Source organism: Podarcis gaigeae, assembly GCF_964106915.1.
Source record: "Podarcis gaigeae genome assembly, chromosome: 4".
NCBI classification, from domain to species: domain Eukaryota; kingdom Metazoa; phylum Chordata; class Lepidosauria; order Squamata; family Lacertidae; genus Podarcis; species Podarcis gaigeae.
The window spans coordinates 46,273,585-46,298,242 of NC_139677.1; the positions used below are offsets into that span (position 1 = coordinate 46,273,585).

Genomic DNA, 24,658 nt, shown 5'->3' on the forward strand with positions numbered 1-24,658 from the left:
GTGCAACATTAGCAGTATTACAGTGGGAACGACCATTTTAAGAATGAAGAAAGGGCTTGAATAGACAGATATTCAACTGGCATTGTCACGACAAGCAGTACATTGCATTAAATAAGACAACTGAATCATGTCATTCCCTTTTTTCATTTTAGTAGATTTACATCACAACCCTTTTCAGGATGTTGCACTACTTTATTTGTAACAGTTTAAGCGTTTTAAGAAATCAGAAGACCTTTTGAATCTTAGGAAAGACTTGCAATACCTTATATTTTGCTGTACAGTTCAAAAGTTTCATATTTTATTTCAGAGAAGTGGGTTGCATGTTGAAGACAGGGGTTTAAATTATAAGTCAGCTAGAGCCTAACTGGAGACCCTTATGACAGCCACTTAGTTGACAACATTCTCTTCTGAAAAATGGGATAATACAATGCCCTGCCTTATAAATCATTGTAGTAATGTACAGTCACCAAAGTGAGAATGGATATAATTCAGATCAGAAGCTTATATAGATGCACTGTGCAAAATCCATAATATAGTGTTAATCTTGCACTGCAAGATTTGAAGCTAATATATTTCTCCCCATCAGTCTTTGTTGTTTTTGCTGGGTAGCGTTTTTTTGTTTTTTGTTTAAGACAGCATATCCATCTGCGAGGGCACCATTTTGGTTATTGTAGATTTTGAGAGCATTTATCTTTTCCCTGGCCGAGCACTGGGAATTGCTGTGAATGTTCAAGAAGACTAATATAGAAAAGAAGCAATATGTGCAGCCTCCCTTAGTTACTAGACTAGCTCAAATGTCATGTCAGCTTCAATTAGAGATGAGCAGATAATGAGGAATCTCAACATCTGTTTGCACATGTGTTCTCCACCCCAAATACTCCCAACCTGTCCCTGGTCATTAGGGGCCACATTACTTTAAAACTTTGTGAACAGTCATTTGGAAACAGTTTTGCCTACACAGTTCCTACATTTTGTTATGCATTTCTGTCACCAATTTTACTGCCAAATACATTTGCATAACAACAGGACCCTTGTTTCTTATTGGTTCATCTGTTTCCATGGTGGATTCACTACATGAGCTCTTCAGTTTTTAGCATCCCAGTACCTATTGTCTAAATGAGGTAAAGAGAATGTTATGACTATATGGGTTAGAAATCTAGTATTTATTCAAATTCTCACTGTAACAAAAAAGAAAATGATTATCTGATATCTGAACAAGCTGGTAGTAGATGGGAACTTTTTAATAGATTATTTGTTAAAGGTATTTTTGTGGCAGGTGTAAGACACTTGCTACAATCCTAAACCCACTAACCTGGGAGTAAGTCCTGTTTAATTCAACAGGACTTATGAGTAGACACGGTTAGGATTGTGTTGTTAGCCATTCTTAGTCTGTAGGACATAGGTGGTAAATCACCTTGAAGGGAGTTGGTCTGTTTCAGAAATGCTTTGTTTAGCAATTGACTCCCCACTGTTCACTATTCTTATTCAAATGCATGCTCTAGAACTGCTGTTAATTTTTTTAGGGGTGCTAAACTGAAAGAAGAGCAAATTGCATTGTGCTCTACTTTACAGCGCTCTCTTGACACATTAATTATGCACATGATTGCTACTGTTAAGAGTTATGTGCTTTCAACTGTGCACGACTCCCTCTATTCAAATGAATTCATTTATTTTAAATGAATATGTATATACTGTATATATAGGTGATATTTCTGTCACAGCAAGCATTTAGGCTTGCCAGATAGAGCAATCCCCCACTCCACTGCACACTGTTATAGGGTTCACCTGAGCCCCCATATCCAACTTTGGGAGGTACATGGAGGGAGAGGGGAGAAGCCCACTTGCACAAGGGGTTTTCCTGACAGGACTTCTTACATTAATAGTACCCATAATTTATACAAATCCTAACTGTTCTCACCACCCATTCCTTTTCCTTCCAGACTTGGAGAAAGGTAGATGGGAGGCTGAATATAACATTTAGTGAGGCTAACTATCTTTAATCTATGGCAGGGCTGGCCAACCTGTGGCCTCTCAAATAGTGTTTTACTCCAGTTCCCATGAGCCCCAGGCAGCATTGGCAATGGTTGGGATGATGAGAGTTGCAGTCTAACCTCTGGAAGGACACAAGTTGGCCTGCCCTGATCTATGGGATAAATATTTTGCGCTACTGGTTGCAATGTCTGTGAAAAGGTATCACTGAGCTCAGTTAAGTTGAGGGCTTTCTGAGATGCGTCTGTGATTCTAAAAAATATTGAATAGGTGAAATAATGTAAAGGCATCATATTAACAAATGAATGCTGAGTGAAGGTGTATAATTAGTTATTTAGACAGTGGTACCTCGGGTTAAGAACTTAACCCAAGGTACTATTTCTGAGTTAGGGGAGTCTGTAACCTGAAGCGTCTGTAACCTGAAGCTTCCGTAACCCAAGGCACCACTGTACATGGATTCCTCTGAAAGCAGGTAATAGACTGGACTGGTCTGTTTGAAGCGATGAGGTAAATAAAAGGCCAATAGAAAATATAGCGGCATTTTTATCAAGCCAATCAATATCTGTATACTTACGGTATGTCAGTTTCACAAGGCCTTTTATGGAATGGAGTAGCTACAGCAAGCCAGAAGGCAAGTATTCTGCTGTATATATGCTAGAACTCAGTAAGATCTTGAGCGTCAAGGTCTGGGACCATAGAAACAGAACCTCAAGCAACTACTTCATAGCCTGGTTTCCCTTACAATGACAGGGCTGCTGTAAGCCAGGCTGATGCTACAGATATGTTGTACCTCACACACCAAAAGAGTATTGTGAGGCTAACATCCCTAATCCCTGTGCAGTTTTAAAAGTCTATTATTTTTCACACAGAAAGCTGCCACCTGAGGTCCAAGGCCTCAGGTAAGTAATGTATCAGTTTGTTAAATAAATGGAATTTGTTGTTCCCTATCCTACATGTCCTTTGTACTAGGATTATTCCAGCAGTTGCTTTACCTTTGACAGAAGGTCTGCTTTGAAGCGACTTAAGAGATTTAGAACAGTGGCTGTAGAAATGCTATCTGATAAGGAATAATTGAGCTGAGCTTGACAAAAAAAAAGGCAAATCTACATTTAAATGGCATAGTGGACATTCTCTGAAAGATGTCTCTGTGTTGATAACTTAGAGTCTTTAAATAGATATGACAAACTACTGATAAGGTAGCAGTCAAATTAGTGTGTGTGTGTGTGTGTGTGTGTGTGTGTTTAAGAAAAAGAATCATATCTAGGTGATTTAATATTTTCTCCAATCAACCAACCCTTCCAAACAAATAACGGAGTTGGAAATAGTGAAGGAGCAGGAGATGAGGAAATGTGTACATGGAAGGATACATGTCTTTGTAAGTAAGACAAACCCCTCTCTATGAGTTTTTTTATATGTATAGGGTCCTCACATGACTACAGGGGAGCATCTGAATTTACCACTGTGTACAATTACACAGGATGGGATTGTTAATGGATAAGGGCTTCTGCATGCAGAGAAAAAGGACAAGAACAGGTTAAATTAGGTATCCTGGTTAATTGGGTGTGTTTATCCTGCACCTGTGACTAGTTAATCATGTGAGAGTGAGTCAGCAAGCCTGTGAGAGTGATTCTTGTGTTTGAAGCAAGTTTGTTCTTGGTGCCTGCCCTTGGCCAGAGCCTAGTCTGTGTTGGAACACTGCAAGGAGGCTGTATGCTGATGGAAAGACTGTATGCTGTATATTACCACTGTGTGTAACCTGTAAGTTATGGAACTGCATTATACTGTCAGTAAAGGGACTGAGTCTAACTAGAAATGTCTGGTGTTTTTCTGTTCCATTGGCACACTCCGTTGGCATGTTGAATGGGCACTCTGCACATGCCCCAACAGGGATATGCAGCCACTTCCTGCACTCTTTCTGAAAGCATTTTTACGCAGCACAGTGGAGGTGCTTTGCTCTGAAGCTGCTTCAAGCAGCTTTTAGAGGATTTTTAAGAAATGGGAAGCAGCCCTGGGTGCAACTCAAAAGTAGAATGATTGATCCAGTGTTTGGAAAGGACTAAACCATAGATCTATGTTCTGTTTCAACTGCTGGTTTGGCTGAATAAAAAAAAACTTCATGCCAGATTATGGAGTAGACTAAAATCCTCAACCATCCTTGATTTTAATTTTAAGTGGGTGCTTTGTGAAAAGTAGTCGGAACAAAGGTAATTAAAGCAAGGCATGTCTATTTCAAATTAAAGACAGCCCATTATCTAGCGCTATTAAATGATTTCTCATATGTATTGTTACACATAGATAAAATAAAACATTTTTGCATATCTGTAGACGCTCGTCTACTGTCCTCTGAATATTTTTCCTTCATTCTATTTTGTCCATTCCAGCTACCCACTGGTGGCAGCCATCTCTCAACAGGACCATCACCAATTAAGCCCCTGGCAACAAAACCGTATCATGATATAGCATCCTTCATTTATAGGCAACCACTGCTGAAAGTGACGGCAATTAAGCCCCTGGCAACAAAACCGTATCATGATATAGCATCCTTCATTTATAGGCAACCACTGCTGAAAGTGTGTCTTAAGGGGGAAGGAGAGAAACATAAGGCAGCTCCTTGGGAATGGAGACACATCCCCACCACACATTATAACAGGCTTCCTCAAACTCGGCCCTCCAGATGTTTTGAGACTACAATTCCCACCATCCCTGACCACTGGTCCTTCTAGCTAGGGATCAGGGGGTTGTAGGCCAAAAACATCTGGAAGGCCAAATTTGAGGAAGCCTGCATTATAAGAATTTGCCACCATTGCTAAAGATTGTAGCAATCTTTAGGAGCCACTCTTCCCACCAACAAAAACCTGGGGGCGGGGGAACCCTCTGGCTGAATACTTTGGCCTAATACTACTCTGTACTGCAATATTTTATGGCAGGTCCCACTTTAGTATTGCATGCACAGTGAAGATTCATGTAGTTTATCCCTGATAAATGTCAGTTTGCATAGAAGGTGTGACTTTCAGAAAGACTTAAGCTTCAGCAGCTCCCAACTTAGAAATTAAGTGCTGGAAAAAGATAAGGAAATGATGAGTCTTTCATGCTTGGATTTCTTTTAGAGCTTCTCTGCAATGTCTGGCGCAGCAGAGGCAGTTTTAGGGTGGTGCAACCACAGCAGTGGCACTGGGAGCCATGCTGCATGGGACGCCACAACAATGCTGCAGAATGGAGCGTGAGAGGCAGGGGGTGCCAAATTTTAGCGTCACACAGGGCACCATGGGAATTTGAGGACCCAAAGTCCACTACTGGGCCCATCTACATTCTGGTCTAGGCTCTTCAGGGAGGAAGTGTGGGGTATAAATTCAATACATTTATATGGCTAATTGTAAAGCTATTGTTAAAAAATATGTTTTTAGAGAAGCTGCTCATCTCACATTGAAGGGTAGTTTATCTTCCTTTGTAAATAAATAAAAAATATAATCAGAGGTAACTTTAAAGTGCCCCCATTTGTGTCAAATTGCCTTGTACACAGATATTTTGGTTTTGAGTATTAAATTAATTGAACAAGGAGATAAAAAAGGTTGTAGAATGACACATTTCTGCAAAAAACATCGTATACATTTCTTTCTCAAGCTACTGCGGCTCTTCCTCACTCCTGTTTATTATTCCTCTTAATCTATTTGAAATGCCTTTACTAAAATCACTCATTTTTTCCCTTTCTCACAAATGCATACCCCCATACTTTAATTCCATATAGTAATTTCCTTCCACCTTCTATATCAATTCTGAGTCTTCACCACAATTTTCTTCCTTCTTAATTCCACTCTGTATAAATCCATTTGCTTTTGTCCCGACCTGCTTTCTGTTTTTTCCCCCCTGGCTTTTTCTGTCATTCCTTCTCTGCATGTAAGATTCATAGTGTATGAAACACTGCAAACCCCTACCAAACTTGTTTGTTCAAAGTGGGACAATAACGGTGCAAGTGCACAAGACATGCGCCAATGAAAATGTTGTTAAAATCAAAGCAATTGTTAATACTGTTTCAGAAAACACGGGGGGGGGGGGAGCTAGGGGACTCCTGTTCTGTTTATTTAAAGTATACCCTGATTTCAGGTGTCAAAATATTCTTATTCAGGAATATTCAGAATGACCATGCTTCTTTTTTTCTCCCTGCAGCACCACTAACAGAAAAACCACCAAAGCTTTTATATCCTTCAGAGAGTAAACTGACAATTCAGGAGACACAGCTGGGTAAGTTGCATTCAGGAAGTGCTGATGTCTGCTGTGTCTTAATGTTTGATGAAGGCATTAACAATTAAAATCAAAACTAGAGATGTCATTGCACTGTGCTTTTGCGCAGATATGTTTGAGGTTAGGTTATAATAATGACACATTTGCATTGATTCTATTGTATTTAATATTATAACTGATCTTTGTTAAAAAGCATGGTGTCATTTTCTTTCCGTAGTTTGCAGTTATTCTGTTTACAAGTAATAGTTAAGGGAAGTTAACTAAAAGTAGAGGAGAAGTCAAACTGAAGAGCTCAATTAGATGTTTTGGGGCTATAACTGCCAATGGTCAGTGCTGAGAAGATTTATAGTCCACAATATTTGGGAAGGCTGTGAGTATTGCAAGTACAGAAGCCAATTTCCCTGATGATTCTGAGTGCTACATGGTTTGTTGACTTTGAACCAAATGTACTGAATTTTTGTTTTGCCCATACATGGATTTTTAAGCTATATTAAGTCATACTTTCGTATCTCCAAAAGAGCATTTACTTTGTTCATTTTGTCAGATTGTCAGATTATAACTGAATTTCAATGGTTTATAATTCACTGTGAAATTCCCTGCGTTATGTTTGTGACTCTTTGGTAACTACAGAATAGAGTGTTGTCACCACTGCTATCTAATTTTTAATGCTATCTTCCACTGCCATGGCAGGTCTAGGCTATGTTAGTGGCATTTAATGAATGTGGTTTTGGGGTCTTTGTCATATGTTCACTTGGAAACTACAGGTTATTACTTGTCTTAAGACTAATTCTCAACTTTTTTTCATAGTAAAGGCCTTACATGGTGGACTTAGCACCATTTTAAAGCATCTATTTTTACATATAGAGCCATTTCTGAAAGCACCCTCTGCTTAACAACCTGAAAAGTTAACTTCCTCAGAAAAACCACTACCCTTATGATATTACCATCTCAATATTGCCAGAACAGGGCTTCAATATACATTAGATTGTTTGAAGAAAATAATATTTGTTGGTAGTTAGTTGCACTTTCTATAATATTATGTCTTTTTAAAAGAACAAGCAATGATTTATTCTAGCCTTGTATGTGATCATATCAATGGAATTTATGCGTCTGCCTGACTTTGAGGAGTACAAGTTTGGCTTCTAAATATTACCATTGATGTTTTGTTGTATTACTATGATGACTCTTGTGTTTAACTGCATACCATCTGTCTTACTTAATTATGATCAAGGAATGTGAAATATTAGACATCTTCTTAGGTATCTTTGAAGCATTACTAGATTGGCAAATTATAATTAAGCTGGTACTAATTTCTGACTCCAAACAGTTAATTGGCATACTGCAAGTTCCTGTTTGGCTTCTGAGTTCTGCAGTTCTAGGTATGTTAAAGATAAATTATTACGGTCATATTCTCATATGTGTGGACAGCGCCGGAAGTTCTGAACCTGACCTGAGAAGCAGTATTCTATTTACAATGGGAAGGCACATTTTTATAAACTTACCACAGAACATAAGAAAGCTTTGGGTTTGCAATGGCTAGTCATATGAGAGGTAGAAATATGTCTAACCTTTTGATCAGAAAGCATTTGTTGAAGTAGTAGCTCACTGTGGGTCTGATCAAATGCATACTGCAAATATTAAAATTTCAGATAAAAGGAAAATTCTGGAAATTCTGTTTCCAATGAAGCACATACATCATTTAGAAAAGCAACATGGTAAATAATACATTAATTAAGGCCAGATTGAAAATAAATCTATCAAAATGTGTAAACAGAATGTATAAACCATATGTACTAACTCTCTTGAACAGGTTCAATCAAGTTCTGACAGGAAAGCTAATGGAGGTCAAGAATAAGATAATATAAGCTCTTCTCCGCTTTTACTAAGTGGTTCATTTGAATTAATCAATATCTGTGTTTAAATAATGCATTTAGGATTTGAGTTGCAGAGGGGCTTTTAATAATACACATGGTTATTTTCTACTCAAGAGGATCAACCTCTCAATATTTGGTTTGTTTGTTTTTACTGCTACAAGGAATAGGTGAATGCTTAAGACACCAAGCTGTCTGTGAAAACATATGAGAAAATTGTAAGAGAAAATTGTGGAGTGGGGTTTCATAGAAATCTGTCTTGTATCTTTCTTCAACCGCTTCCCTCACTGAGGCAGAATTATAAAGCAGTTAGTTGTGGCAGGCCAAACAAAACTCCCCAATGGCCATGCAGTTTATAGAAACAACAAAATAAGTTTCCCCTGGCAGGAGTTTTGCTCCACTTCACTAGACAAGACAGCACAAAGATGTCATCATCTTTTAGGAAATAGTCTCAGTTTTGCTTCCAAAGGAGGTGCCTAAAAACCTTTTCTGAAACCAAAGAAGACAGAGAAAATTAGATTCACTTTCCCACAAATTTTAACAGACAACCTAAAGCACAGCCTGCATTCTTTCACATCTCAGCCTAAATGAAAAAAGAGTTGGAGTTGTGCTCTTTGTCACTTTTCTTTTCTTTTTTAGCTGCTTAGAACCTCCTGCTTAAAGCTGGAGCATAGGTAACAATATTTTCAAAACATCCCACTAGTCCAAGGATTGTGTTAGATAAAGGCTGGAAAACCTGTGGACCCTCCAGATTTTGCTGAACTAAACAAAAGCAAGGATTTTCAACAATCTTCATAGTGGAAACGCAACATCTAATTATTTGGGGCATGGGCATTCAGTGGGGTTTACCATCAGTACACAAGGTACCTGTGGGTTTGTGATTTTCCCCTTTCTCTTAAATGAAAACATCTGCTTTAAGCAACAATGGTGCAATGAGCTGAGTTCTGCTCCATACACGATGGTGCAACAGGGATGACACTACATCATGAAACATCAGTAAACTTATCTTCAGATAAAAGAGGAGGGGGACTTGAACCTCTACTGCCTCGTTCAGTAATAGAAAGGTCCCCAGGGTATTCCAACTACAATGGCAGCAACCTTCATCAATCTACCAGGATGCCATTCTGGTAAGCCTAGTGAAATAGCTGAAAGGTAGCTCAGCTGCACCAGAGTGTAGACAAAGGGAGAGTTAAACAGAGAAGAGTGTCCAAACTAAGCAGGTAGACACTGCCAGGATGAGGAGGAACAAAGGAACCTGACTGAGAGAAGAGGTGCCCAGTAGGAAAAATCCCAGCACAGAACTAATGCGTGGTTCCTTCTTTACAGAAGGAATTCGAACAAGGAGGAAGTTGGTGGACACCTGCAGAGTGTTAGTTTCTGTGATCGCTGTGCAGCTGTGTGGAGTCACAGGACTCTGTTTACATTCCAGAAACCTTCAAGTCTCATGGGAAAGGGAGACGGGATGTGACGTTAGTGGTTTCCTGTTTCCTTTGTTCCTTTGTTCAGTTGCTCTCTGCTTTCATAGAGAGAGGATGTCTTTTCTGTTCTGCGTAGTTTAGAAATAAAACTCTTTACAATGTAGCCAAACCTCTTGTCTCTTCCCTGTGTTGGGAACCCTGCTGGATAGAATATGCTTGAGGCCTTATCAGTCGTCGGAAGCGATTTCAAAGGCTCAGCTCGGAGGAAGATGAGACCTTATCGGCTTGGCCGAGCGGAGTTCCGACACAGAGCACCTGGGCTACTGGGAAGGAGGCATCCACTATAATTTCTTACAGCGGGAGGATTTATTGGCAGACTTAATACCATAGTCTCAGCTCAGCTATAGGTGCATATGTTTAGGAAGTCCTTTGGGCAGAATCTTTCTTTACCCAAGCTATGCACATTCAAAGCACACATTCCACCACCACCCCTCAAAGAATTCTGGGCAATGTAGTTCACAGCCACACTTAACAAACTACGGTGCTCAGAATTCTTTGGAGGGGAAAATGCGTGCTTTGAATGTGGTTTTAAAGCATTATGTATTTGCAGTCCCAGTATCAGTGATGTGAATCATACTCACTTCAAAGTAAGAACCGCAACTTAACATTACTATGAGTCAGAGCTCTGAATTTATTTTTTTTAACGGTTTAACTCAGCAATCTTTCTACAGATAATTAAGGTTCTACAAATAATTGCAATTCATTATAAATCTATTGCTTACATTTATAAGTTCATATGGCATCTCAGCTTTTTGTATGAGCTTAAAATCACGTTGTTAATAAGTTTGTTCCTTCAAGAAATTATCATTACTTCATTAATTGGAAATTTACAGTTGATTAGTAAATTAGCAACTGAAACCTTTGAGGAAGATTAATAAATTCTAAGAAGATAAATAGAAAGAAATACTCTTAACAATGTAGGGACATTCAGTTCACCAAGTTGGACTCAATAAACCTTTTTTTCTATTTGTGATATTTGCAGTACAATTTTAACATAGAAGCGCCATGAAAATGGGTCGTTTTAAAAGCAAATGCCATTTCACTTTTAGCAGAGGAGCTGAAGGGTAGATTGTAAATAAAAGCAGACTCAGCACTAAACACACTACTTTAAATTAGATACAAATCTTTCATTCTCGAGTGGTGTGAAAGAAAACGAGTCTTAGAAAAAAGGATGGATTCTCTCTGTTCAGTAACTGCTGTGTATGAAATCTATGCTGACCTTGATTCAGTCACCTGTGGGAAGTCTCACAGTCCCAGTTTACTTGGACAGCAGATTGAAAGGGTACCATCTAACCTTGAGATTTCAGGATCATAGAATCACAAAGTCGAAAAATTGTAGAGTTGGAAGGGACCCCAGGGGTCATCTAGCCCAACCCCTGCAATGCAGCAGTCTCAGCTAGATCATACATGGCACATGGTCATCCAACCTCTGCTTAAAAACCTCCAAGGAAGGAGAGTCCACCACCTCTTTTGGAAGTCTGTTCCATTGTTGAACAGCTCTTACTGACAAAAACGTATTCCTGATGCTTATGTTCCTATATTCAGTTTTGATCTAAGTTTATGTAATAAAAAAGAAATACTTTCAAATCAGGATTTCTTTCTTTCTTTCTTTCTTTCTTTCTTTCTTTCTTTCTTTCTTTCTTTCTTTCTGATTTTGCTAGCCTGGTCAGTTTACAACCCTTCATTTCCTTTCTTTACTTTTCAACTGAAACACTGCTTTGCCTGTAATAAACTCTTGCCAAGTGCACCAGTGTCTGCATGCTACCAAATGCATCCATTTTTGCAGGAAGTTTTCTCTTCACACATAGCCACAAATATCTGCTTTCCCCAAGTCCAAATGTAGGTAGAGATGAAATATTTGTCAAACATTGATTAAAGTGCATCGTATAAATCACAGCTTCCTAGGAGAGCACTGATTTCCTTATGCAAGAAGCTCATGATTTATGGTTTGTATCCTTTAATATTGGGAAATAATGTTAGTAGCTGGCCCTTGTCATGAATATAAATCACAGGCCTAGTTCACATGGTCAGCTTTGTCTCCTAGTGATGTCCTCTGAGTGTCCACGGGAACACATTGCACTGAGAATGTATTATCTGAATCAAGATCTGTTGGGATGCAGCAGCTGCCCTTTCTGCTATTATTGCAGTTACAAAAGCTGTGGCTGCAACTACAAAGTGGCCGATTAATATAATGAAATGTATTCCAGAGTCATATGGCAAGTATTTTGAACTAGCTTGTGTTCCTTTGGGGTGCTGCATAGCAGCTAGTTGTTCTGAATCCCTGAAGTTTTCATGAAGTTATCCCTGATTGGAAGTTCTGATAAAATTACAGAACAAGTGGAATAACTAAATCTGATCACTTCATGATCAGGAGACTTCCTACACAGTGTCAGCAGTTCCTCTGGTACAATGTTGGTCATATGACCTACAAAGGGAGCTGATTAAGTTTTATTGTATTGATATTGGTCCCTTTGGTACCTTTTTTAAATAAGAAAAACTTGGCAATGAAATCTTTAGCTCTAATTAAGTATGAGAAACAACGACCCTTCTAAAGCTGTAACACTTAGAATGATATTTGCACTTGTAAAATGTTTAAAATTTTGTCTGCAAACCACTTCTCATTAAGTGTACGAAGATCTTTGTCAGAGGTCTTAGAGAAGCCGGAGCCATCCAGCGTTTTTCTTTCCTTATTGTTACTATTTTTTTAAAGTGTTAATTGGCCTGTCTAAGGCGCAAAAAAAAGTTGACTCTGGAGTATTATCTCTCAAATGAAAGATTTGCGGCTGTTATATGAAACTGTGATTCAGATATATTCCGCTCTGTCTAGTCCTGTAACAATCCAGCAGTCACAACAAGAAATAAAAGCTATTCATGCCCCTTAGGAATCAACTAAACTGACCATTATGGAATGGAGGTAGTGGGTTAAAGGGAGGGGAAATTGTTTGGGATGACTGCTGACAAATGCATGTTCACACAAATGTGTGAAAGTCATGAGATATAATAAGATTTGCAAACTCCTGTAGCTGTTGTCTATCTTGGACAGCTATTAGCAGGAATTCTAGTGAGACGTGACCCTTGGTGAAACTATGATGCAATTAGTAGTATTTGATCATTAGTTGAGTGAATTTCTTTGCCAAGAAACAGCTCTATTCATCCTCAATTAATTACAAAGACCTAACCTCAAAAACAAAACTTGGCAGCCATAAGGAAATCCCCATATCTAGTGAATTATAGGGTAGCTCTGGTAAGGAAACCATTAACACAATAAATGTAACCACAATGTGCTTTGCATATTGTAGTGCCTCTTGCCTTGCCCATTCTTAATAGAAAACTATTCTCCTCCTTAAAAAAAGCATTATATACAGCTCTTGAGTGGTAAATCAGTGTGTTGAAGTCAACACTTTCTCAGTAAATTTGGCTTTGTGGCTTTGGCTATGTTCTGTAAGCCAAATAGTAAAATAGTCCATGGCATAATACCATCTGGTTAGGCAACAGTGAAATACCGTAATACTATCCTCGACTCTGCTGGCAATTAGGAATCACTTGGGAGTTTTTAGTGGACATTTGCCTCACAATTTTACAGCTGCATTCACGTTAGAAATTGCACAAGGATGATAATAAAACAGTAGGTATCATATATGCTGAATACAGTCCGTAAAGCAACCTCTGCCACCCCTCCAGATGTTTTGAACTACAACCCATCATTCCCAGGCAGCTAAAGTATCTCAATAAGACACACCTACACTCAATATTTTGCAGTGGCTATCCATCAGAAATATGGACTATTGATCTGACACTGTATAAAACAGAGCCTTGTACATATGGACATTTTCCTAAGTTACTGAAAGTGCTCTGCGTCACCTAACTAGAAATTCTGGCAGCTTTCAGAATTCAGAGATCTCAGTAGCTAACAGCACAAAAATATATACTTCTACGCAGAAGTAATCCTCATTGAGTTCAATGAGACTCAGTCCCAGGAAAGTAGATAAAGGATTGCACTTTAAAACTATTTTATTGCTTGTTTTTTTTGATATTACTAGTACCAAGGACTTTCTGCCAAGTTTCTAATAATTCTGTTGTTTGGTGCGTGTTTAGAATTAAACAATTGCACTATGTGCATTCTATTGAGGAACATCACATATCAGTTTTTGAAAAAATATAAAGACAATCTTGTTTTATTAATGTTATTCTAAAGAAGAGTGTTAATGGATTCTTGTGCAGCAAAGCTAATCTAAGTAAATTAGTAAATATAAACTCAAGTCCTAACTCCAGAGAAAAGCAATAGCCAACAGCTGTTTTGTATTTTTATAGGAGGGCTTTCATTTGACCTTATTCCAGTTTTGGCATTTCTATATTCTGTCATCTTAACTATCCATTGTCAGATTTAAGCATGTTACTGTCATGTAAGATTTGTTAGTATGGCATCTCAAGACTAAAGCATACTATAAAGCATGATGAATATTTTCTTCATGTAACTCAGCAATATCTACGGCAAAATTGTCATTTTTACTAAGTCCTGATGTATGGCAGTGATCATAAACAAATTATGGTAGCCTTCCAGATAGATTCATATAAATTAGTAGCCAACTGCTCACACCTATTGTTAGCAAGGGGAAAAACAAAGCCTTTCCTACCTGACTACCCAAGGTGGGTAGATTTTTACTTGCCACAGGTAGTCAGGCTAGTGTCTGTTTAAATGTCTGTCCACCAGACGTCTATGCTTCCCAGCTTTCAAGTTATATTGGATTTCCCACACACAGAGAGAGTATACAGCCAGGGGCTTCAAGTGGCACAGAGTAAAACCAGTGAGTTTATTCAGAAGATTTGCATTGATGTTTTAAGCCATTTCTTCCTATATACTGTTATGAGTTTGTGAGGAGCCAGCTACCGCTCAATTCCTGTGTCTAATAAAAGTTAGAATTAATCAATGCTTGGAGAGTTAAACTGAAAATTGGTTTAAATAGTCTGACTCAGCTTTCCCTATCCAGGAAGCTACCTGGGAGAAGAACCATCAAAGGGAACAAAGCTAATAATGGCAGGGGTGGACTAGATGACACTTGGGGTCCCTCTACAATTCTGAGATTGTATGATTCTGTACATGGATCAGATCAAGTGTCCTTCTAGTCTAGCATTCCACTTCCAAATGAAGCGGCTTCCATGAAACCCACAAGCATGATAGGCATCTCCTCCAGGATATTGTATGTGCTTTAGAAGTTTTATATAATTCAAAAATCAGGCAACAAATACCCTAAATAAACAAGAAAACCTTTACTTATGGGCTTTTAAAATGGATAAGTAATAGCACTTAGCTTCCCTCTCAGGTCATACTGTTGTGTTACCTTATCAGTGCACACTGTCATTTTGGTAATTTTCTCAATTCACAATAAAAAAACAAATCTTTTGCAGACTTGCATCAGTTCATAGCAAATGTAATAACCCCAATTCAAATCAACTTCATTTTCAGTCACTGACCTAAGGCTATTATAACTATGGGTGCAGATGTGTATCTGACCAAAGAGACTTCTTGAGCTCCCACTCTAGGATTTTGACTAAAGTAAAGCCTGAGCTGAATTTAGCAGTTCATGCTCAAGTAAAAACATCCAAGGGAAGTCGAGGAAGTTTCACTGAGATGAAATAAATTTCTCAGGGGGCTTTTATACATCCCTTGCTGCTCTACATTACAATAACTAAGCTTTACTCGCCCTGACTTTCTGTGTGGACATGTTAGCTTCCCAATAAAGTATAACTGCAATTGACTCAATGTTGGTTAAGACTTTGTATTATGAAGAGCAATACTTTTAAATTAACTTTGGGTGCAAGATAATTTTCTCATCTGATATTTGGTTTCCCGACTACCTAAAGCAATACTGTTAAATCGCAAAGTGAAATCTTCATGCTAATCCTCACTGCTCCATAGCTTTATGAGCATAAAACCCTGACATTCTCAGGTGCTCTTTTTATTATGAATAGGTTGATTGAGCAGAGCAGACTGTCGAGGAAACTGTGAGTGTGATATAAGGCTTTTGGTCACTGGTGTGCTTTCAGGCTAGACTGGAAATGGTCAGTCGTCTGGGTTCAATCCCCACATTGGGCAAAAGATTTCTGTATTGCAGGGGGTTGGAATCCTCATGATCCTTCCGTGATTCTGTGATCCAGTGTTCACATGTATGTTAGCTGTGTAAGTGTGAGAAAGAGCAATTCTCCTAGAAGATTGTAAATTAGAGATTCCAGACTTTCACTACATGGAGAAGAATAGTTTTGGGGAAAAGAAAAAGAAAACATCAAGATTAGTTTCCCATCTTTGAATAATATTGTAAACTCACAAACAGTCAGAGACATAGAATTTCTTGTATAGAATTTAAAACCTTACCATATATTCCAGGATAGTTTTGAATTATTGATGATAAAATGCTTCCCACACTTTCTAGCACATCAGCAGTATGCAGACCAACTGGGCTCTTACATATTTTAATTACTAGAGAAGTGCGCAGAAAGTCATTGTATAAAGGCACTATTTCAAAGGGTTTTGTCGTCAGTGTGGTTGTTACATGTCTCTGTCAAGGTTGTAGTGACATGAAAGCTAAATATTTAACTATCCACTTCTTTTCCATTAATCACTGTGTTGCCAAGAAAAGGGTCTTACAGAGATAAATGACTTAACATCAGAGATGTGGGGTGCAGATACACAATGAACGAAATCAGCTATTTCAGGGCAGCATAGATCCAGTTAACAGAGAATGTCCTCAATGGCATCTAGGAAAAAGGGTTCAATAAAAATATTCATAGCAACTACTCTAGTCCGCAAATGCCTATGCCATAATAAATTTGATGGCCTTTAAGGTGCGACAAATTGCTTTGCTGTTTCAAAATATTGCCCCATACAGCTATTTCGGTATGTTATATAGAGAATTATCATTATCATTTTGTGCTGTAATTTGTTCAGCTTCACAATCTATAGCCTGGGATTGTGCATGAAATGGAACAGGCATGTTAAAGGCCAAATGCCTGTACTGTAGTAGAAAGTTTTGCATGGCACTATCAACCATCCCATCCCCGCTTTTAATGTATCTATGTAGGGGGTTGTTTTGTTTGTTTGTTAAGCTGCTTTGGGTTGTCTGTGGAAGATAAAGCAACTAACATCAGCAACAACAACAACAACAACAATAATAATAGGAGTTTGGAGTCAAGACCTAGATAATTTATAATTTTGCATAGGAACAAACAAAACCAATGCCTACACCCAGTTTAAAAGACTATTACAGTGGTACCTCTGGTTATGTACTTAATTAATTCCGGAGGTCCATTCTTAACCTGAAACTGTTTGTAACCTGAGGTACCTCTTTAGCTAATGGGACCTCCTGCTGCTGCCGTGCCGCCGCCACACAATTTCTGTTCTCATCCTGAAGCAAAGTTCTTAACTTGAGGTACTATTTCTGGGTTAGGGGAGTCTGTAACCTGAAACATATGTAACTTGAAGTGTATGTAACCCGAGGTACCACTGTACTTGTTTAACTAGCCAAAGCCCTGAGATAAGAGGAATGTTTTTGCCTGGCAATTCTTCCTGAGAAGAGCATTCCATAGATGGGGAGAAGGCCTGTTTTCATGTTGCCACCCTCTAGAGCTCTCGTGGAGGCGACTCTTGAAAATGGGCCTCAGATTTTGATCACAGACCAATTAATATGGAAGAGGTGGTCCTTGAGGTACTGTGGTCCTGAGCTGTTTAAGGTCAAAACCAGCACTTTGAATTGCACCCAAATACTAATTGGCAGCCTGTGAAGTTGGGCCAGGATCGGTGAGCCCTGTGAGCAACTTGGCTGCTGAATTCTGCACCAGCTGAAGTTTCTGAACTGTCTTCAGAGTCATCCCCACATATGATGCATTGCAGTAATCTAAGGTGTTACTTTTGTGCTACTTTGTCAAATGTTTCTCTGTTTACCATGGCAATTCTTTGGGAGGTGTTGGAAAACAGGACCCATCTGTATACACTAATTAAATTCTAGTGGGAGGGGCTAAAGTCTTTTTTTTATGGTCATGAAATTAAAACAGAGAGTGAAGTGAGACAGTTTTACATTACCTAAAAATCTCTAAACACAAACAGTGAACCACCCAGTCACTCAAGAATGCAACACAGCTCCCTTTAATCTTGTATACTAATAAATAATGTTAGAAGTGGTGTATAAATAAACCATTAACCTTAATTTCAGTGACGTTTCCAGAGGAAGGAAGGTAATTAGTTTGTCAGGATAAGGGAAGAAAGGCTGTGTGTCAAAGCTGAGGGAGGTAGAGGTGAGAACCAAAACTTGTATTATAGTGATCATTGGCTGCTTATAATTACTGCCATCTTTGGCCCCTTAGCTTTTCATGTCGTCCTATTCACATGCATAGATTACAAACCTCTTAACAGAGGGGGGAAAATAAGTGCAGAAGCTAGGGCATAGCAGAGGCCAGTCTTCTTTTCTAGCTGTGCATCTAACTCCCTTCTGCAATGCCCCAGTTGCAGCTCTTCAAATTGCTCAAGTGACGCCTTACAATTCACAACCAAACAGGCTAAGTCCCAGGGAGCTGGCTGAATATATTGCTTTTGATTAGCACTGCAGAATCATGCCTTTTTAGCTCAAGAAAGTTCCTGTAAGGTGTCTCTCCTGGGAAACTCCTTTTAGAAATCTCTGCATTTTTCGCAGCTAGAGGGGGGAAATCCAAGGCTTCTTTGTTCGCCGTTCATCGTCAGCCATGATTTCTAGTCGAATGCAAGGGAGAGAATAAGTGACATAGTAATTTTTTATCATAGTTTCTGTCAAGGGAAGTTTTTAAAGGTGAAAGCTTAAAAGTAAAATCATCCTTTAATTTATATGTTGGGAACTTGTAATATTTTATTAAAACAGTATTTTAGGGTAGCAAATAACAACAATCAATACCAAAGTTCGTAATTACCTGGTTAAGAGTATGAATAGGTGAAGTTTGCAATGCTTCACTGTATTATATGTATATCCTAATTTGCCCCAAAGTCTTTCTCTTTCAAGCTAGCTAGGCTGCTTTATTGTTTCATGCACAGAAGTTATTTAATGTGGATCCCTTACCTTCAATGAAATTCTTTTTTATTGCTCTGAAGTAAGTGACTGTATCACCCAACCAATCAGTCTTCTCCGTGTTGAATTTATTCTATTTGAGCAGTCCTCCTAATTGTTATTATATTGATATATTTAATTTGGGCCATTCACTTGAATATTTAGGGGGGCAATTTTGTGTGGTTGTGGTACCCCTCATCCAGATCTGCAAACCTCTGTTGGTCCTGAGTTTGTTTATTTTGGTAAAGGGGGATCAGTTGTCTCTCCAGACAAATCTCAGTCATGGCTGCGGCTGGGTAGTTTAAATTCCAGGTAAGCAAAACGATAAGGTGCATATGTGGGACAACATCTGCATGCATGGAGAGGCACTACAAGCCAGGGCTAAATTCATGGAAAACGAATAATTCCACCCCCACCAGATGCTCACTGAAAGAGTTCATAAAAACCAAGCCAATTTCAAATACAGCCAGTGCAAGTTCTCCTGTCTCAGCAAATAGTAGCTTTCTCTGTGTGTGGGTGAAGGTATATTAAGTTTTCATGTTTTCATACAAATGGGGCAGTGCGAAAATGCTCCAGCCTGCAGCTGCAACTCCATAGCAAACCACCAGTATTGCATACGATACTTCTATTTATGTAGTTGTTAGCTCCTAAGCCTGTTTTTTAGTGCTACTCTAAAGTGGACAAACACCGGCTCCCTCAGCCTGAAGCGACATGAGGACCGCCCTCCCAATAGTCAAATTTCACTGGATTTAACCATCCAGGGGTCCTTTTTGCCTTATCCAATTTGTACGTGGCTCCACTACATGTAAATGTGAATGTACCGACAGCTCATTGTTTTTATATTTCTGCATTATTTCCCTTGTTACATTATTATTATATTTATTTATACCCCACCATTTCTCTCGGTGGGACTCAGCAGAGATCTATGTTGAACAACATCCTATGAAATAATAATAAAATAACATTATATAATAATATACCTTACAAACCTAACAAACAAGACAGCACATAAGGAGAAGAGGGTATATTCCCAAGCCTGTAAAAAATCGCCCCCACATTGCTCCATGTCTGTTAGGAAGGGTGGGTTGCACCTTGCTTCCCTGTGCACTGTGGTCCCGAGTCAGATCATTGCAGGGCCATACTTGGTATCAACATAAAGCAAAACCAAATAAATAAATGCTTTTTACAGACTAAAACAGAAGTTCCACACTGGTCTGTCCATTTATTCAGTTACCTAGGGCTTACTAGGAACTTGTCAATATCTGTTAGTGTTTGATTTTTATCTGTTGCTATTAACATCTGTTAAATGTTCATTTGTTTAGATAATAAAAAAGCTAGCCATTATCGCATTATGGCAAGATGACAGATTTCCTAGTGGATAGAAGACATTTTAAATGCCATTTTAGTAGAAATAAACAATATCAGTACAACTATAAATCAAAGCAAACTCAATGTAGCTGTATACGACATTCCTCAATTATGTAATGTTATTGTCCTGAAGCATCTTCATTTTTCTAGGTCCTTCTGCTGTGTTCAGTACATGAAAATAAATGAAAAATTAATTTAGAATCCATGAGGCTGAATGCAATATTAATGAGCCTCTCCTTGTTATGAAAAAGAAAACTGGATTGGAAAAATGTTGATCACCAATCAGTTTCTTCTTTGCAAAGAGTTCTGGTGAAACTGAATACACTCATGTAAAACTAGGTTAGCTCACTGTATTAATAAAGTTACACAACGCTAAGTGCTTGATGCTGAAGCCATGAGCATTCAAATTCAGTACCACAGAAACCCACTGAGTACTTTTGTGCACAGATCCGCACAGATTTGCTGTACATCTCACCTGTCCTGGCAAGACAGCAATGTGGACATGGTGAAGAAGCCAAGGAAAAATGTAGATTGGCACTGTGCAGCCTGATTCTACGTGGAGCAGCAGTAGCAGTGATTTGCAACAACAGCACCTTCCATGATCAGGACCTTCCTGCTTAGGGCCCAACTGCCTCGTTGCATTGCATTGTAAGTTGTTGCAAACTCTGTACAGTGGAACCTCGTGTTACGGACGGGATCCGTTCCTGAGGCCTGTCCGTAATAGGGAACTGACCCAAGCTGAAGTGCCGCATCTGTGCACATGCACAGCATGATTTAGCGCTTCTGCGCATGCGTGAGCAGCAAAACCCGGAAGTAACCCATTCTGGTACTTACGGGTTGCCATGGGATGCAACATGAAAACACATAACCTGAAGTGGATGCAAGATGAGGTATGACTGCATCCTATGCCCTTTCCCCCTTTTGCACAAGTAGTTCAAAGAACTCCATTTGCAATTCTAGGGCGTGTGTTTTTGCATAGCTAGTTCCCATTAACACTTCATATAAAAGGATAGCAATCCGTTGAAAGAAAGAAAGAAAGAAAGAAAGAAAGAAAGAAAGAAAGAAAGAAAGACAATTCCAGAAGTACCTGCATCTGTTTACAGGAAATACATAATACATAATTTCATCTTTCAATCCTGGTTGTGCTTTGAGCCCCCAAACCCATCCCGAATAGAAATAAAGACACTGTGGAGACAGAATTTAGTTTAAATGTTAATGGGCAAATTTTGGCCACAACTTTGTTAAAAAGCACAAATATGACTGGTATTGGCTTAGGCATTGCAGGAAGCCTGGAAGGGTAAAGAACCAGCACGGGGAGCTCCATCAGTGTATATTGACTGGTGCTCACCCCTTGGGTTCCTGGGGGTCCTGGCACTGCCCTAGCCCCACTCCGGGCTTAGGACAAGATCCAGACCCCCAGTTTCCTGTAACGTAATACCCTATTCATTGGAGGGGCAGGTGATAGCCGCACCTCACCTCCCCACATTCCCCTAAACCAATGCCTAACCGCCAAACCTTACAACGTTGTGACAATTGCTAATAGGTAGGTAAAAACCAAGTGGCCACAGCCAATCTCCCACATTGGAAAAAAATCCTACCTAGCCCCCATTCCAAAACAGGTGACCAACCAAAGTCCAAAGCAATGCCAAACACAACCTAATTAAAGGGTGGGTGGGTGGGCGGGTGTTCAGCAGCGCGAAGCCAAAGGAGGTACTTACGTCGTGCTACCAAATAGATACTCCCAACACCCAACCTTGCCACGCTGCTGATTTGCTAAAGGCCATTGGCATAACTGGCACCACCAGCTTGGAGCAGGGCAAGCCCCGCCCACAAGCCAGTTAGGGAAGAGTTTCAGGGCTGAGCACAACATGCACCCTCTGTTAGGAGGATCAAACATTGCAAGGGTTGGAGGCTTTTGTTTTTGTTTTTCCATTCATGTCTATAAAATTTCTAGTACAGTTCTAGGTGAGAGACAAACAATAACACTCCCCAAAAAATATGAACACAGGGATTCATTTGAGATATTTTTATTCAGAGCCTAGCATTCTGTAATTAGAATTTTAAAAAACAACAGCTTAAGCAAATTCTATACAAGTAGGTAAATGTTGCTGAACATTTACCGTATTTTTCGTCCTATAGGACGCACTTTTTCCCCTCCAAAAATGAAGGGGAAATGTGTGTGCGTCCTATGGGGCGAATGCAGGCTTTCGCTGAAGCCTGGAGAGCAAGAGGCGGCGGTGCGCACCGACCCCTCCCGCTCTCCACGCTTCAGGAAGCTGTCCGCAAGCCTTGCACACCGGGCGCGAGGTCCCGCCAGGCGCGCGAGGTCCCGCCGGGCGTGTCAGGCTTGGGGTGGCAGCCAGCAGCCCAAAGCATGGGGCGGGCTTCCCCCGCCCCAGCCCCGCAGCTGGGGGGGTGGGAAATAATTTTTTTTTATTCATTTCCCCCCCAAAAAATGAGGTGCGTCCTATGGGCCAGTGCGCCTTATAGGGCGAAAAATATGGTATGTTGTACAATGGTACCTTGGGTTACATATGCTTCAGGTTACAGACTCTGCTAACCCAGAAATAGTACCTCGGGTTAAGAACTTTGCTTCAGGATGAGAACAGAAATTGCGCGGCGGCGCAGCAGCAGCGGGAGGCCCCATTAGCTAAAGTGGTGCTTCAGGTTAAGAACAGTTTCAAGTTAAGAACGGACCTCCAGAACGAATTAAGTAAGTAACCAGAGGTACCACTGTATTTGAAGCACTAGTATCTCTAGAAGCAAAAAAGCACACATTTTGGTAATAACTCTTTGAAGAACAGTAGTACTAAATACACATTCCAGTTACGTCTCAACTTCCTTCCAACATGGGATTTGAGTAGGCATACATACAGTAGGGCAGTGTTTCCCAACCTTGTGCCTCCAGATGTTTTTGGCCTACAACTCCCATGATCCCTAGCTAGCAAGACCAGTGGTCAGGGATGATGGGAGTTGTAGGCCAAAAACATCTGGAGGCACAAGGTTGGGAAACACTGCAGTAGGGTTCTCAGAATGTCTTCTAAGATAGGCAGGAGGCTGAGCTTTAACACTAAGACTTAATAAAGCAACCTGGCGTCAGTGGGTAAAAGCAGTAATGCATCTCATTATACTTTAAAACCAAAACCACATACTTTATATATATTTTATCAGAGTAGTTTGAAGGCCTTCTCTACCCTCAGGTCTAGGAAATCCTCCCATATCTTGTCTCATTCCCGTAAAGTGATCATCCACATAGATTATTCCACACACCCTACAAGACTAGCTTCTTACCGCCTCACCAACGTGGGGATCCAGGGCACAACCCTTCAATGGCTGTGCTCATTTCTCTATGGTCAAGGATAGAGGGTAGAGCTTGTGGGGGGGAACTGTCGTCATGCTACTCCTTGGTGTGTGGAGTGCCGAAGGGTGCGATAATCTCCCCGATGCTTTTCAACATCTTTATTTATTTTTTTTAAAGATATTTATTAGACTTTTCAATATTAATACAATAGAAATCAAAAAGAAAAAAGAAAAAAATATATAACAAAAATACAAAAATAAAAATAATTAAAAACACACAAATTTTCCATAGCTTCTTTTCCTTTAACTTGCTTCCCAGACCTCCTCATACCTCCCCTTTTTGTATTCCAATTCAAATTATTAGTTCAGCAAATCCTTATCAATAAACTTTAACCTAGTTCTAAACCTTTTTTTCCATATTCTCTTAAAACATTACAGCTGGAAACCACTTAATTTCTATCCGACATCATTCTAACATTCATTGATTTTACAATATTTCTGTAAATAGTCTTTGAATTTCTTCCAATCTTCTTCCGCCGACTCTTCTCCCTGGTCTCGGATTCTGCCAGTCATTTCTGCCAATCCCATATAGTCCATCACCTTCATCTGCCATTCTTCCAGAGTGGGTAGATCCTGTGTCTTCCAGTACTTTGCAATAAGTATTCTTGCTGCTGTTGTAGCATACATAAAGAAAGTTCTATCCTTCTTTGGCACCAATTGGCCAACCATGCCCAGGAGAAAGGCCTCTGGTTTCTTCAGGAAGGTATATTTAAATACCTTTTTCATTTCATTATATATCATTTCCCAGAAAGCCTTAATCCTTGGGCACGTCCACCAAAGGTGAAAGAATGTACCTTCATTTTCTTTACATTTCCAACATTTGTTGTCGGGCAAATGATAAATTTTTGCAAACTTGACTGGGGTCATGTACCACCTGTAAATCATTTTCATAATATTCTCTCTTAAGACATTACATGCCGTAAACTTCATACCTGTGGTCCATAACTGTTCCCAATCAGCAAACATAATGTTATGTCCAACGTCTTGTGCCCATTTAATCATAGCAGATTTGACCGTTTCATCCAGAGTGTTCCATTTCAGCAGCAAATTATACATCTTTGACAAAATCTTAGTTTTAGGTTCTAACAGCTCTGTTTCTAATTTTGATTTTTCCACCTGCCGATAATCTCCCCGATGCTTTTCAACGTCTTTATGTGCCCCCTTGCCCAGCTTGTCCAGAGTTTTGGTTTGGGCTTCCATCAGTATGCTGATGACACCCAACTCTATCTGTTGATGGGAAGCCAACTCCCATCTCTTGCGGGGGCGCAATGAGTGCCAGCACCATCCG

At 39.5% G+C, this 24,658-nt stretch overlaps 1 protein-coding gene and 1 pseudogene across 7 annotated transcripts in view; one reads left to right on the plus strand and one right to left on the minus strand.

The window, feature by feature from the left end:
• Nucleotides 1-24,658, plus strand: part of IL1RAPL1 (interleukin 1 receptor accessory protein like 1) — a 642,787-nt gene that overhangs the window by 484,462 nt on the left and 133,667 nt on the right. For all 6 annotated transcript variants that reach the window (XM_083734324.1, XM_083734319.1, XM_083734321.1 and 3 more), the window contains one exon: nt 6,154-6,228. In XM_083734324.1, the coding sequence (XP_083590450.1) occupies nt 6,154-6,228 (75 nt within the window). The remainder of the gene's footprint in view (nt 1-6,153; nt 6,229-24,658) is intronic.
• Nucleotides 1-24,658, minus strand: part of LOC310842422 (craniofacial development protein 2 pseudogene) — a 243,452-nt pseudogene that overhangs the window by 47,445 nt on the left and 171,349 nt on the right. The window lies entirely within an intron of this gene.